Below are 13,777 nucleotides of genomic sequence, written 5' to 3'. Positions count from 1 at the left end.
CAAATATAAAGTTGCCAAATAACCTGAATATTTCTAAGTAAATTGTTGATATTTTATGGAATACACTTTATATGAAATGAAATGTCAGAAGAAAAACCAATAATATAAATATAGAAATCAAGTATATTTCTTCAAAACAAAGAAGGTCAAAGGTGTTCAAAGCTTTAATGTATTAAGGGAAGTTATTGCAAAAAAAGAAATATTTTTCTTATTTTTAGTTGGCATGCAAGAAAGCCAACTTCAAGGCTGATATTTGGGAGCGGTCATATATAATTGGAGGGGTAAATTGTGGTTTTGAGTGAGAAGCAAACCTCAGAGTTAGTGGAAAGTATCAACATTGAAACTTACATACCTCATTCTTTTTATTGAGTAATTGACAAATCCAATTAAAAAATTCAGGTTATCTTTCAGACAATTTTTTTCAAGAAGGCTGGATGTTTTTTGATTTGTACTTAACTGAAAAAAACTCCTTTTATAGGAATTTTCAGATTGTATGAAAATACCAAGCTCCACTGGTGCATTTTTAATACAGTAGTTAGTCTAATAAAAATTCTTTCCCACTGTATCTTGACTACTGTAACAATCTTTCACAGAACATCACATGAATAAATCTAGAGTATTGATTTCTTTTAAAATAACATACAATTAAAATGCTGCTACTCCTAGGCATTATGCTGTATGCTTTCTATTTTAAGCATTTGAGATTATATTTCACTTAAAGTAAATTCTATTTGCTAAAAACTACGTGAACACAAAATATTTAAAACTTACAGAGCCCCCTCCTGATGGGCATTAAAAGCTTTAGTTAAGTCACATGAGAGCACATATTACAAGAGCTTCATCATGTTTGTCTTTCTTCTAGATGGTAATTAGACCTTTTCCTCTCACATAGGAGTCACAAGATGATTTGCTCTTCTTGTTTGTGGCTTTCAAATTAGTTCACATAGCACCTAGGATTAGAAATTTATTAAGGGATAAAGATAGCTTTGCAGCTAGGTATTGGTTTGAGTCAATACTGGCACAAAAAATGTCTGTAAAGAAAACCCACATGTATTGCTGCTTTTTTTTCTGCAAATCCTGAATTTCATTGTTTCCCAGGAGTCTTTTTTTCAGAATAGATGCCATGTTCTCTTGTGATTCTGATCAGCTCTGGAACCTTGGTGCTGAATAACTTTTCAGTAATATGAAAATGAGTTATTTTTTAAGTCTGTTTTTTATTACAGCTGGACAGCCAGCAAACCCCAATCCTGGTTATGTGGTAATCAAAAGCAGGAAGTTTATTATGCCTTCTACAACTATTAAAAATATAGCATACTCAAAAGTAGGGAACATTTCACAGACACAAAAAAGGAACAATCTGACAAAAAGCACTGACAACAACTGCTTCTTTAGTAATATCACATGAGAGAGAGATTGCAGTGGCATAATATTGGAGATACATCTACTAGCAAAAAGGGAAAATGAACTTTAGACTTTGAGATAACTAGTAGTGCAGAGCTAGACATTAAAATTTATACTTAATTTACTGAGAAAACAGCATTTTTTCTTTAAAAATGTTATTTTTCTATTACAGTCATGTTTAAAATAATTTCTATATGTAGCATGTTCTTCTCTTTGTACCTACATTTTTAATAAGCCATTAGATAGTTTTAATTTTTGAGGCAAAAATATAGTTTACTGTGTTGTAAAGTAGAATTTGGTTTTATGTAGCATCTCAGTACAGCACCAGTGATCTGTAACAGTGTGTCAATTGTAAAGGCAAAACAGCGACTATTGTGTGTTGGACAATAGTATGTGCGAACTTTGGGCACAACGATTTGCTTTTGAGAAAACAGTATTGTAAGATGCCCTGCAATCTTGTTTGTTTGTTTTGCTTTTTTATATGTCACACCATGTGATATATATGGATTCAGCCAATAAAGCCCGTTACATTTAGTTGACGGAATTTTCTGTAGCAGAAAATGAAGTTACCTATCAGAAAAATAATTCCTGTGGTTTCTGGCTGAGCTACAATATATTGTTCTGCGTGCAGTATACAGAAATGCCTCATTTTAAGTTGCATGAGGTTGGGAGTGTTATGTATTCAGATGTAATTAAGGAGACACTTAAATAGGTTGATGAAAGGCTGTTTGTTTGGGTTTTTTACATGCTAAGAAGTTGGAAATAGTAGTGACTTTTTTAGTTGTGACAGTGATTCATGTAGGGAATGTAAGGTTGCTGCCAAAACGGTGGGTGAGGTATTGTCTTTCAAGAATCTTAATGGTGTTACACCCATTTGATTCCTTTCTGTTGAATTAGAAAAAAGTTTTTAAAAGTGGGCAAAAGTTATCACTAGCAAAGAACTCAGGGGCACTGTCTGGAAGTGTTCTTTATTTTTGAGCAATCTTGGAGAATTACAAAATTGCTAATCCAAAAGTTAAGAGGACAAAGTCTCTGGATTTTTAACAGATACTAATGGAGTTTAGCAGCTGAAGATAAAGGGTGATAAGCCATCTTTCCTTAGCTGAGAAGAAACTACTCTTTAGATCATTCAAAGTTGATAGAGTGCAGTGTAAGAGATTGTGCAGAACAATTTGTCTTGGGAAATATCTACACACCTTTAGCATTTATAAAAGTTGTGGGGTTTGTAATCTAAGAAATCCCATGCTTGATTCCAGGTATGAAAGTTCTAGTCCTCAGAGAGGAGACACAATTACAAAAGAAATTCAAAGAATTGCAATCTGAGAATTGTACCTCTTTCAATATAAAAAAACCCATCCTTTTGATATTTTCCTAGATGTTGGTGAAGAGGAGTGAGTGAGGAGCATTAGAAAAGGGTAACTTAGTCTTTGTTCTTACATGGGAAGAGTTCAAACTTTCCCCAGTAGCAGAGATGATACTGGTGATATATAGTCTCAATGCTTTTTTTCCTGTTGTATTTCATTTTGCAGAGATTTGTCTTTTGGAACATCCAAATATTTCTCTACAAGAAGTGCTTTCAGACAGGAAGTGTTATGAGTCTTTATTTGGAGAAGAAAAAGAACAATTCTGTGGACCAACATGAAAATCAACCAAACAATAAACAAATGCAAGCAGGTCTAGAAACAGAGATGGGTCTCAAGTTAATGCTATTAATATTTCTAAGGAGAGTAAGAATTAGGTCACAATCTTCCAAAAGAGCTTCAAATGAATAATCTGTCTCTAGTTGGGTTCACAAAATATATTATAGTCCTTGTTGAATCTGAGACTTCAAAATTACTCTGTTTCCAGTTATATGTATATACCAACAACAGTGCTAGTTGCACACTCTATCTTGAGCACAGTGTTCATATATAATTAACACATTCATTTGTGTAGCAAAGAAAAAACTTCAATTGATTTCAGAACATTAAGCAGGTCTGTCTTAATCTAGTGCTAGGACTATTTTGAAAACTTTTTCACAACTGTGCAGCTAGACCAAATGATAGCATAACAATTTTGAACTCTAATTGTAATGCAGTGATCATTTGTGCTATGAATGTTCATATAAATTCTGATCTTATTCCAGAGGCTGTTTTAATTTACACCAGATGCATAAATTACTTTAAACAGGAGGGAGGGAAATGGGCAGGAAAACTTGTCTCTAGAAGTTGAATTAACCTTGACATGGGGTTCACAGGTCCAATAGCTTAAGAAAGTTATTAACCAATGCTTGCCACTTCCACACAAATTTTTGAAATTTTAAGATGTTCATTCAAGAAGTGGCACCAATTTTTTTTTTACATAAAAGCTGTGTTGCCTTGAACTGGGGTGAGCTAGGTTTTGGTCTCTTTGCTCTGTTAGTTAACTTGAGTGTATTCAAATTCCATTATGTTTGATCAGTAAATTACTTATATCTGTCAAAGAAATTTCCCTTGCCAACAATCTGTTTGAAATCCTCATGCTATCAAAGCTTCTTCCATACCACAGTTTTTCCAAGTAGCAGTCTTGTTATTTATGAAAGGTAATTTATTTTTAGTTTTGTGTGTTTTTATTTCACACTAATAAATGAGAGCCATCTCTCGTAGTGAAACAATGTATTTTCAGCAGTTCAGCTCGTTCCGGCAGCACTGTGGGGGATTAAGAGCTTTCAGAGAGAATTAATCATCTTCATAGACTTCCTTCTCCCCTCACTCAAAACAGGTTAAAGAATTAGTTGAAGACGATACTTCAGCAAGAGATTATCCATTAGCTTTCAAATACAAATAGCAAGTGAAGCCTTCTGACTGTATGCACTGACTATTACTACTTTATTTATGGTAAGCTTACAGGTATCCCTGGCAAACAGATACAAGTTGTTTACTGGTCTGAGTGGTTTGCTGATTTCTAGGTTAGGTAGGAAGATGTCCTGCAAGTACTACATGGCAGAAGGATCAGAAGGAGCTAAACTTCTGCAGTTTACTTTATTGCACACTTTGGGGTTTCCATTTCACTAGGATTGGAAGAAGACATTCTTAATTTTTTTTTTTTTTTAAGAAAGATGTTGAACACAAGAATATTAGGACCCAAGAAATTTATTGGCTTTTCTAATAAGGCTACTAGGTAGGCTGCTTGGGAGGGAATTAAAAAATGGTTTTGAGTGGTGGCATTGTTGGGAAGGCTGCCAATTTGCCTTGGTTTCCCTTCTTTCCTTTTTAGGGTAATACCTTACTGAGCTCCCAAGATAACTCTGAGGATTATGGGCTTCATTTAATTCTCACTCCAGTCAGGAAAGCTAACATTGATAGAAGCAAGTGAAAGAGGCAGCCTTGTTTTAATAGGTTGGTGTCTACCATAATCTCAAATTGAGGCTTTTTGTTTATTTCTATTTAGATAACTACTGAGAAAAAGTTAGATTTTTGCCTTTGAAACAGAACAGTTTTCCCAGTATGTGGTTCAAATAGCAGAACTTAATTTTATTTGGTTTTGCTTATACCTTTATAGCCTTTATTTGTAGTTATTTTAGAGAGATAAAAATAGAAAACAGGTATGTTGCCTCTAATAAATTTGTGGACAAGATGCTTCTCTTGCTTTTTTTTCTTCTGCAGCAGGATGGAATTCCTTGCACTACAGCAACCATGACGTCATTACACTGTTTTTAAAACAAAATGCATAAAGTGATGACCTTTTGCTTGGACTCTGCATTGTTTATGTTGCTAAGGCTTATCACCATCTTTCAGCAAAATCCAGTTTAATCCTAAACGTTTGTACAAATAATTTCTGTTCAGAATTGTCTACTGTTAGCTATCTGTGTTCTCACTGCTTATAATGCTGTACATCTCCACAACGCCTGCTATTTGCCCCTTGGATCTTCATTGTACAGAGTAGCTGTTATCTTCCTTGCTGATAGCATAACATCAATGGTACCAGTTAATAGTTGAAAACACTTCCATCATAATGGAAAATTACACTTTCCCCAGAATGACTTAGTAATTAATTAACCCCTGGGGTGCAGATACTTGCTAAGCCACCTTAAGAAAAAGTTACTATTATTGCAGAAGAGAAATTGACTCAAAGAATTTTATCTGCCTTTTAAGAACTATGTTTTCTAATACTAGCAATCTGTCTGAAACAAGCTTGCAAACCAACTGAAAAATAGGCATTTTGGAAAGAATTGCTTTTCTGACTTACTAGCTTCCTTAGCTATAGGAGCAACAAGACAACTGCTGTTAACACCATGAGAAGGAAGGGCTTGTAATAGGAGTGTGTGGAGGCAAGCAGTACAGGAGGCAATAAATATCTTTTTCTTCCCAGCAGGCCACAAGCTTTTATCTTTAAATAGTCACTTCTCAAATGGAGCTACCAACTGGCCACTTGGGAGGGAAGAAAATTAAATCGGTTTTGGTTGGTGGCAGGTGTTGGGAGGGCTGTTGGGACCATGAAGAGGCAAGGAAAGGCTGCCGTGCTCAGTGCTATTCATGTGCTTGTCAGTGAGTGGCTGGAGTGTGATTTCACTGTCCCAGCCTGGGGTGAACGGAGTGTCTGTAACTCAACTTCTGGAAGATAGAATGAAGCTCCAGAATTTAAGATTTAGTTCCTAGTAGTTTCTGAAATTGAGAAAGAGCTTTTGCTACAGAAATCCTTCCCACTTCAGGACAGGAACTCAGTAAAAGATCTGAGGAGAGGCTTCATTTAAGCCAGAAATGTTATTTGGACTTCTAGGTGGTGATCTGTTGGCATATGTGCATTTCAGACTTGACAGTTGTTTACTGAAATATCAAAATGCAGATATTTTTAATCTCCAGTGGTGCTGCTTCATTGATTTCCCCTCAGATGTACACATCTGCAGGGATGACTTCTGCATTTACACCGAGAATTTGCTGTTCATAAAAACCAGAAAAAGTTAGGCTTCTTATCCTATTCTTTTTGGCTTGTTAGCTCACTCTGCCCTCTGTCCAGAAGAAAAAACAGGTGCTGAGCTATGACAGACTTTGTAACCATGTGAAGGAAGTTGCAGGGCATGGTGCAGAAAGAACTGCTGCTTTGTATAAAATATGCTTAGAGAACAAGATTGTGATTGTATCCATGTTTATTGTGGAGAAATGCCACTGACAGTGAATAGTTGGGGGACTGAAGCAGCGTTAAAGTCCAAATTATACTTTTTTTTTTTTTTTTCCTGTTTGTAGTGAGGAAACAGGATGACACTGACAAGTGAGTGCCTTCTCTTATTCCAACTCAGTGTTAACCTTGAGGGACTACAGTATGTGTGTCTATTGATTGATGTGTGAACTCTTCTCATTCCCAATGACCTTTGTTGGGCTAAATTTTTATAGAAGTGTTAATCACAGCAGCATAAGTAAGCTAAATAAAATACCAGTTCAAATCATATTTGCTTGGGAAAGTTATGGTCTAACTGACAGACTGTAGCAAGCAGCCAGAGAACTATATGGAGGAATAACAGCTTTGCATTAAGACCACTCAGTTAACAGCTTAATGTATAGGTTGCTACTGAGTAGTGTCTGCAATTCAGCAGAAGAAAAAGTGGGAAGGCTTGAGTGAGAAGAGAATGGAATGGTGTGGTGTTTTTGAGTAGACGTGGTGTGTGCAAAAGGAATAGATTGGGAGGAGCTGCCTGTATTGGTGGGGAGAGACGTAAATGCAGGTGTAAACAAAACAATTTAGTTACTTGAAGATGAGGTGACTGGTGGATCTGACTAAATCAAATCTTTTCAACATTCACAAAAAATGACCAATCTAAGGAAGGTCAAAGTATCACTAACATTTTGTTGGTTTTAAAATACAATTTAAAAAAAAAAACTAAATATAATTATCATCTACAGTTTTTTTCACAGTGTAGCATAGGTCTTAGCAATGCTCTTAACATGTTGTGCTACACCCTGTTTTTCTGCCTCACATTCAAGTTTAAGTGTGAAAACAGAAATCCTGCAGAATCCAATCTCTTTTTACTCAAAGCAAGATGCTGTCATGATATTTATGGCATGTTGCCTCTACACCAGTACCTAGAAGTGCCTCCCACAGAGATCACCAACAATCCATAGTAGGGACCTGCTACCCCTTAGGAGGCTGTTGCTGCCAAATCTAAACTCTGTTACACACCATTTGATTTCAGTCCACTTAGCACCTTTGCCCTACAGCTGACACGCACTGGGGGTGACCTGGAAAGCTTTATGGGAACAATTTAGGTATCCACATAGGAAAAGTCAATAGAAAGCATGTTCAGCTTCCCAGTTCCCATAAGGAACTGAATTGAGTGCTGGTTTTTTCCCCAATAGCAACTCCGATAAGTAGAGAGTGTGCTCTGGTAATGGCAGAAGATAAGAGGCATTAAACTGCAAAATCTGAAGAGAGAAGGGAAAAGTAACAATTACAAAATTATGGGAGGCTGTACACCCAAAATAAAGATCCAGTTGCTTTTGTTGCATTTGAAATAAGCATCCCCCTGCCACTGCACAGGGTGAACAATGAGGGGAATGTCATGATAAGGGAAAAAAATCATGAGGGAGGGGGGAAATAATCAAGTGAACAGAAAGTCACCAGTTTATATCCCACAATCCTCTTCTTCTGTTATATTTGGTTCTCTCTTTATGGCGATATAAAGAGGAAATCCCAGAAGTTGTGTTTCATTGGAAGGAGCTGGGCAAAATGCTGTTGCTGTTGAGTCTCAGTACTACAAGTAAATCATCTCTACTGATATTTTGAATGTTTCACAACAAAACAGTAACATTTTATTTGATAACTTCCTGTGTCTGTCAGTTCAGCTGTGTTGTTGTGTATAAATTTACAAGCTGTTTTTAAATTCAGTTGAAACACAAGTAAGCAGCTCTTTACCTGTGTAAGAAATAATTACAAGTTCTTCTGTGGTCACAGGTTTTGAATGCAGTCTGGGTCCAAGAAGTATGAAGAAGAGACACCTTCTCTGCACTGGGGAATGGATCCTGTATTTTCTGCATTTGCAAGACTCTATATTAAAGATATAAAAGAAATGAAAGAATCTAAACAAGTGCCAGGTGTGTACTTGTGTACACTGATTATGATGTACACAGAATTATAATTGATTTATGTTGTGCTCTTTGACCAGGGATTGCAGAATGCTTCATGAACCAGCACCTACCAGTAAAGTAGTTTTCCAAGCCCCTAAGATGAATGATATTAGTATCTAACAGTTCTAAGAACAACAGGTTGTATGTGAAACATATGTGAAAAAATGTGTTCCTGCTAATGGTTTTCCTCCTCTCATATAGATATAGAATCCCTTTTGCATTAAGGTATGTATTTATTTTTTCTTTGTGGTAGTGCTTTATATATTCTGATAAAGTTAGTTCTAAAAATGTTGATCCTTTCTAGCCATGTGTGTTGTATCATTCTACTGTCTACATAACATTGAGAAGGATTTTATGCCCCTGTTGCAAAATTTTGATAGTTGATGACGTTGCTGAGTGTATGTTTTGCTTTCCCCCTTATATCATAAAATATATTATATATAAAACAGATAAATGTTTTGAGGTTTTGTCTGCTTAATTTAAAGATGTGATAGCTATATGATATTCTTTATACATTTAAACAACCTTACTGTAAATTCTGGCATCTGTGCTGAATCTTATGCCACACCTTTTATTTCCTAACCATTGTTGTAAATTGTATGCTTTGCAGTCTGTTTCCTGCTGGTCTTCAGCCAATATCACCCACATAGGTACATTCTCTAAAGCAGTGTGGGGCTGACCTTGAATTTCTGTTTCACTAAAAAGACTGTAAATCCACTGTAGTAAGTTTTCTACTGTAAAAAGTTTCATCACTTCAAACTGAAGATTCATAAGGTGCAAGATTATCAGGGAGGAACCCAAGGAGCCTAAAATAATGAGGAAAAGCAGTAAAACCTAAGCAGATTGCCCTTTTGGTTGTTTTGTTGCTTGTTCTTTTTCTTCTCCACAGAGACCAAGTATTTGTTTGGCTCTTGGGGTATGCTCTGCCTTGTAGGTTTTGTTATTCTTATTTTTCTTTAACAATAAGGACAGAAGCAGTGCTATTCTTGCAGAAATGAAGGACTAGTGTATCTTCTTGGCTCTTCATGCAACCATTTACATGTAAGTGGGGGCTTTGCACACTTCAAAGCCTAGTGTATATACCTCAGCATGATGGGAGTTTCTTGTCCTAAATCCATACAATGAATCAGGCTGCAGCCTGTTGTTGATGTTTATACAAGAGTGAGTGAGTAGTACTTGGAGGCCTTTTTTAAAATGTTCAGTCTCATAGTAGTGCTGGTGTGGCAAATGCATCTAATAAAAATTGTTCCTGCTTCACTTAGAAATATTTTAATTTTATAACAAAATAAAAACAAAAACAATACAAAATACAGAACAATTAAATGTCACCAGAATAGGATTGTAGTTTGGTCTTGGACATTAGTACACACACAAACAAAAATATATTTAGAATAATTCAATTTACAGATGTCAACAAACCCATATAAAAGCACAAACAGTCCTAGAAAGTACAATTCTGTCCTCTTTTTTTTACTTTTAAATTATCTGAATTTCTTTTTTCACTTTCCTTCCTGCTGTTTTACTTAAGTGAGTTGTCTTGTGCTTCTGGAACTTTTTCAGTTTTGTTATTTCTTTTCTTTTTCTTTTCCCAAGATGATCCTTCAGAAGTGGTATATGTCATGTCAAGATATCAGCCTTTAAAATAGTATGTGTGAGCTTTCTCCATTTCCTGTGCATCTGGTGTCTTGCACAACCAAGCTTGCTTGCAATCCTGTATTATTTTCCAAACAAAACTTTAAAGAATAAAATTATATTTTATAAAACAGAGATTCTGAATTTTGTTCATTCTCCTGGGGCTAGGCATGTGCCAAACCACATGTCTTTCAGTGTATCTTGTTTATTGGCAACAAACTATAGTACAACAGAAACACTAAGAAGAGCATCTTCTGGGCAGGAAAAAGGTAGGTGTTTGTTGTCAATATTTCCTGCCTTTAATGAGTTTGTTAAAGGCCAGCTGAAGCTAAGTATATGATTGGCTATAAATCAGTCATCAAGTAATGGTAATTGAGAACGAATGAGTGCAAAACAGAGTTGTCACTAGGAAGAATGGAAAGAAACACAGACTGAATGTCAGGAAAAACATCCTTAGAATGACATCTGCTAAACGGTCCAGCGACATTCCCAGGAAAAAGGTGGCATGCCGTTCACTGGGATTGTTTGTATCCTGACTGTACGGATTGCCAGGAATTTACTGTACAGAACAGTCTTGCACTCGCCCTGAGGAAGTGGACTGAATGACCTAATACCTTTTTTCTTTCCATTTTTAAGCATTAGGATTTGATGCTACAGTGACTAATCCCTTAGAACAACACAGAGGAAAGCAGTAAAACTGGCCAATTACTATCCTGCTATAAATGGTGACAAGAAGGCTGGAAAACCTCCCAGATAAAAACAGTAATTGTGTTGTCTTAGGGGCCTTGAAATGAGTGGGTGTCAAACTCGGTTGTAACACATAATCAAATCATGGAAATGAGCTTTTTCTCAGAGTTATCGTGCACCACTGCATTGTGACAACTTATCAACAAGCAAGGGAAGCTACAAATAGCATAAAAGGAGGTAATAACAGTTAAAGCAATGGCAAACAGTTCAGTGCTCAGTAATGCTGGTAAAGACATAACCAGAACGTGCCCTAGGGAGCTCTGTATCTATAGCTCCCTATACCACTGCTGTAGCTTCCTGTTGTGGTAACAGCACATTACTGTATGTGTTATTTACGGGGTAACTGGGACCTTGACTGAATGTTCTTGCTCAGAGCTTCAAATGTTTAGTATATTGCTACCAATATGAACATAATTTGCAAAAATAAGCTGGATAAATAAGAAACCATTTAGGCCTTGAAGTCATCTGATTCAACAGCTTATAAGAGTGTAAATATAATTTTGTCTTTCAAATTAGTTCAAGTAGTTTCTTGGAGACAAAGGGTCAGTTTATGGGGATGGATGGGGAACCAGTTTTTTCTGGTCCCCATCATTTGCCAGGACTCAGTTAACTAACTGGAAATGAGCATCATAGCATGTTGCCTGTTTGCACAGGGAAGAAATGGGTGTCACTGCTCCACAGTTACCCTGAAACTGACCCAGACATTCTTTTATAGAGATTTTGTAAGGTTTTGTAAATAATGATATGCACTGGGAGCCTCTCCATTGAGAGTTTCTATCACAGTGTTTATTGGTGTTCTGGTAAATTTAGTGAATGAAAAGTGGACAGACTTGCTGAAGGTTTCCTGACCAGTGACCTCAACTCTAAGATGTCAGTGATAGATGCATCCTCAAAACATTGTAGTGGATTTTTATGAGCAAAACTTCTGTTTATGAGCTGCCTAGATGATCACCTGTGATTTCTTCTGCAACTTAAGGGTTTTTGTCTTTCTTACAAGCAGAAAGTTAATTTCAGGATCATTTCAGGATGCTAGCTATGTAGGACAAGTTATTTTTGGATTTCGGCTTTTATTTTTTTTAACACTGAACATTTTTCAGACTCCCTTGCTGCAATGTTTCTCTTTCCTTTTGTAAGAATGACTTGCCATGGTGTATGGAGCCAAATGTTCCTTTCCGAGTCCCTTGAGTTATCTAGTTTTTAGAAGACAGTTATTGAACATCCCAGATGACATATTTCAGTAAAGTAGCAGTGTATGAAAACTGAAGAAAACACATAGTCTGAAAATTAGACAGCTCAGGGTGTATGTGGAGTTTATTGCCCTATTACCCTCCTGCCAGTAAACTGTAAAACTTCAATGTATGTTTATATCACTGTTTGTTAACATTTGTCAATCTCTTGAAAGGAATTACAGCATGTGGAAATCTCAGTGGTGTCAAAGTCCACTGGGCTCTGATTCCTCACTGTTTCTTGGACATGTTTTTATGTGTTATTCAAATCATCTTTAGGGATGCACAAAAATAGATTTGGAGAGATGTTTTTAGATTGTTATTTCAGAAACTGAAGTTCAATATGCTGTCCACGATGAGTGCATAATATACTCCACAATCTAAGAGGGTTGTTTCTCTGTCCCTGCCCCCAATGGCTCCTGTTCTTTTAGAAATGAAAGACAGAATTATGGTAGTTTTCCTTTTGGAGACTCTGCCTTAATCAGAAACAGCTGCATTGTGAGAACCTCAAACTGCTTCCATTGTTTTCTCTTATTTATTCTGAAGTCTGATGAAGATGTGAAAAAAACCCCAAACAAACTGAAACAACAATTCAAAACAAACTAAAAAAACAACTGATGCCTGCAGCAAGCAAACTGTTTTTCAGATCCAAATGTGCAAGAAAGCAAGAGGTTAATTAAGCTCTGACACTTTACAAAAGGAAGTGTTTGGTATTGTAAATATAGGTGATAATTCTTCCTTCAAATGTTCCCAGTCTTTACTGATCCAGGGAAGTTCTACATGACTTAGATAATATAATTTAAGATATATTAAATATGTAAGAAAGTAAGGTTTTTTCCTGACAAATGTGACTAGGATTGGATGTTGAAATAAATAGTTTCACTGATCTGCAATTTTCTATTTCTAGGTATATTCTTTTATAATGGGCATCCTGTAAGACAGGTGGATGTTGTAGGGACAGTGGTTCAAACAAAGGAGCGAGATGCCTTTTATAACTATGGAGGTAAGAAAATAATTTTTCTTCTTGTACTTACCAACCTTTTAGTCCTAGTTATCAGTAGAATTTAAAAATTGCTGTATTTGATCACTGTCCTTTCAAGAAATTTGTTCTTCCCCTAATGTATATCTGCTGTTCAGATTACTCAGCAAACTAAGGGAAGTTACATTTGTCTCCACTTCAAAAGTAGAGAAACAAATAGTTGAAACAATAATTGATTCATTTGAAGTCATCTAGCAAATCTTAATTTTTGTTATTGCTTTTCCACTGTACTGCATTATCTTCCTCTCATATATTTATACAGTTCCTTTGTTCAGGTATAAACAGACTTAATAGTGCCTGCAAGTGGGAAGTCACTTCTTCCTTTTTGGAACCTTAGAAAGCCCTTCTGATTTTTTTAATGTTTTGTTGGATCTTGGAGTCAGCTCTTAAAAGCAGTCAGGAACTCATTTATATTTAGATGTGTAAGAGTATCAGCAAATCTGACTCAAGCATTATAGGGTACCAGTCTTTGCCAACACCAGATGGGAGTTGTCTCTTCCCTATTACTTTTCCCAGTATTTTATTAACATGGAAACATCTGATTGTCATTTTGTTCAGCTGTCTTTTTCATGTGGAGAAAAAGCAGAGTGGAGTAGTGGTGATGTGGCAAGTTTCAAAACTTGGAGAAGGTCATCTCATAGTAGGAACGGGGAGCC

General features: G+C 36.1%; 1 protein-coding gene across 1 annotated transcript in view; it reads left to right on the top strand.

Annotated features, from left to right (window-relative positions):
• STN1 (STN1 subunit of CST complex) overlaps window positions 1–13,777 on the top strand; it is a 45,646-nt gene that overhangs the window by 5,347 nt on the left and 26,522 nt on the right. Inside the window, exons 2-3 of the mRNA XM_008490434.2 lie at window positions 8,305–8,444; window positions 12,990–13,085. Of these exons, the coding sequence (XP_008488656.1) occupies window positions 8,312–8,444; window positions 12,990–13,085 (229 nt within the window). The 5' untranslated portion in view covers window positions 8,305–8,311. The remainder of the gene's footprint in view (window positions 1–8,304; window positions 8,445–12,989; window positions 13,086–13,777) is intronic.

Source organism: Calypte anna, chromosome 6 (assembly GCF_003957555.1).
Source record: "Calypte anna isolate BGI_N300 chromosome 6, bCalAnn1_v1.p, whole genome shotgun sequence".
Lineage (NCBI taxonomy): Eukaryota > Metazoa > Chordata > Aves > Apodiformes > Trochilidae > Calypte > Calypte anna.
Note: the sequence above shows the minus strand (reverse complement) of the source record. Positions and strands in the feature narration are given on the sequence as shown.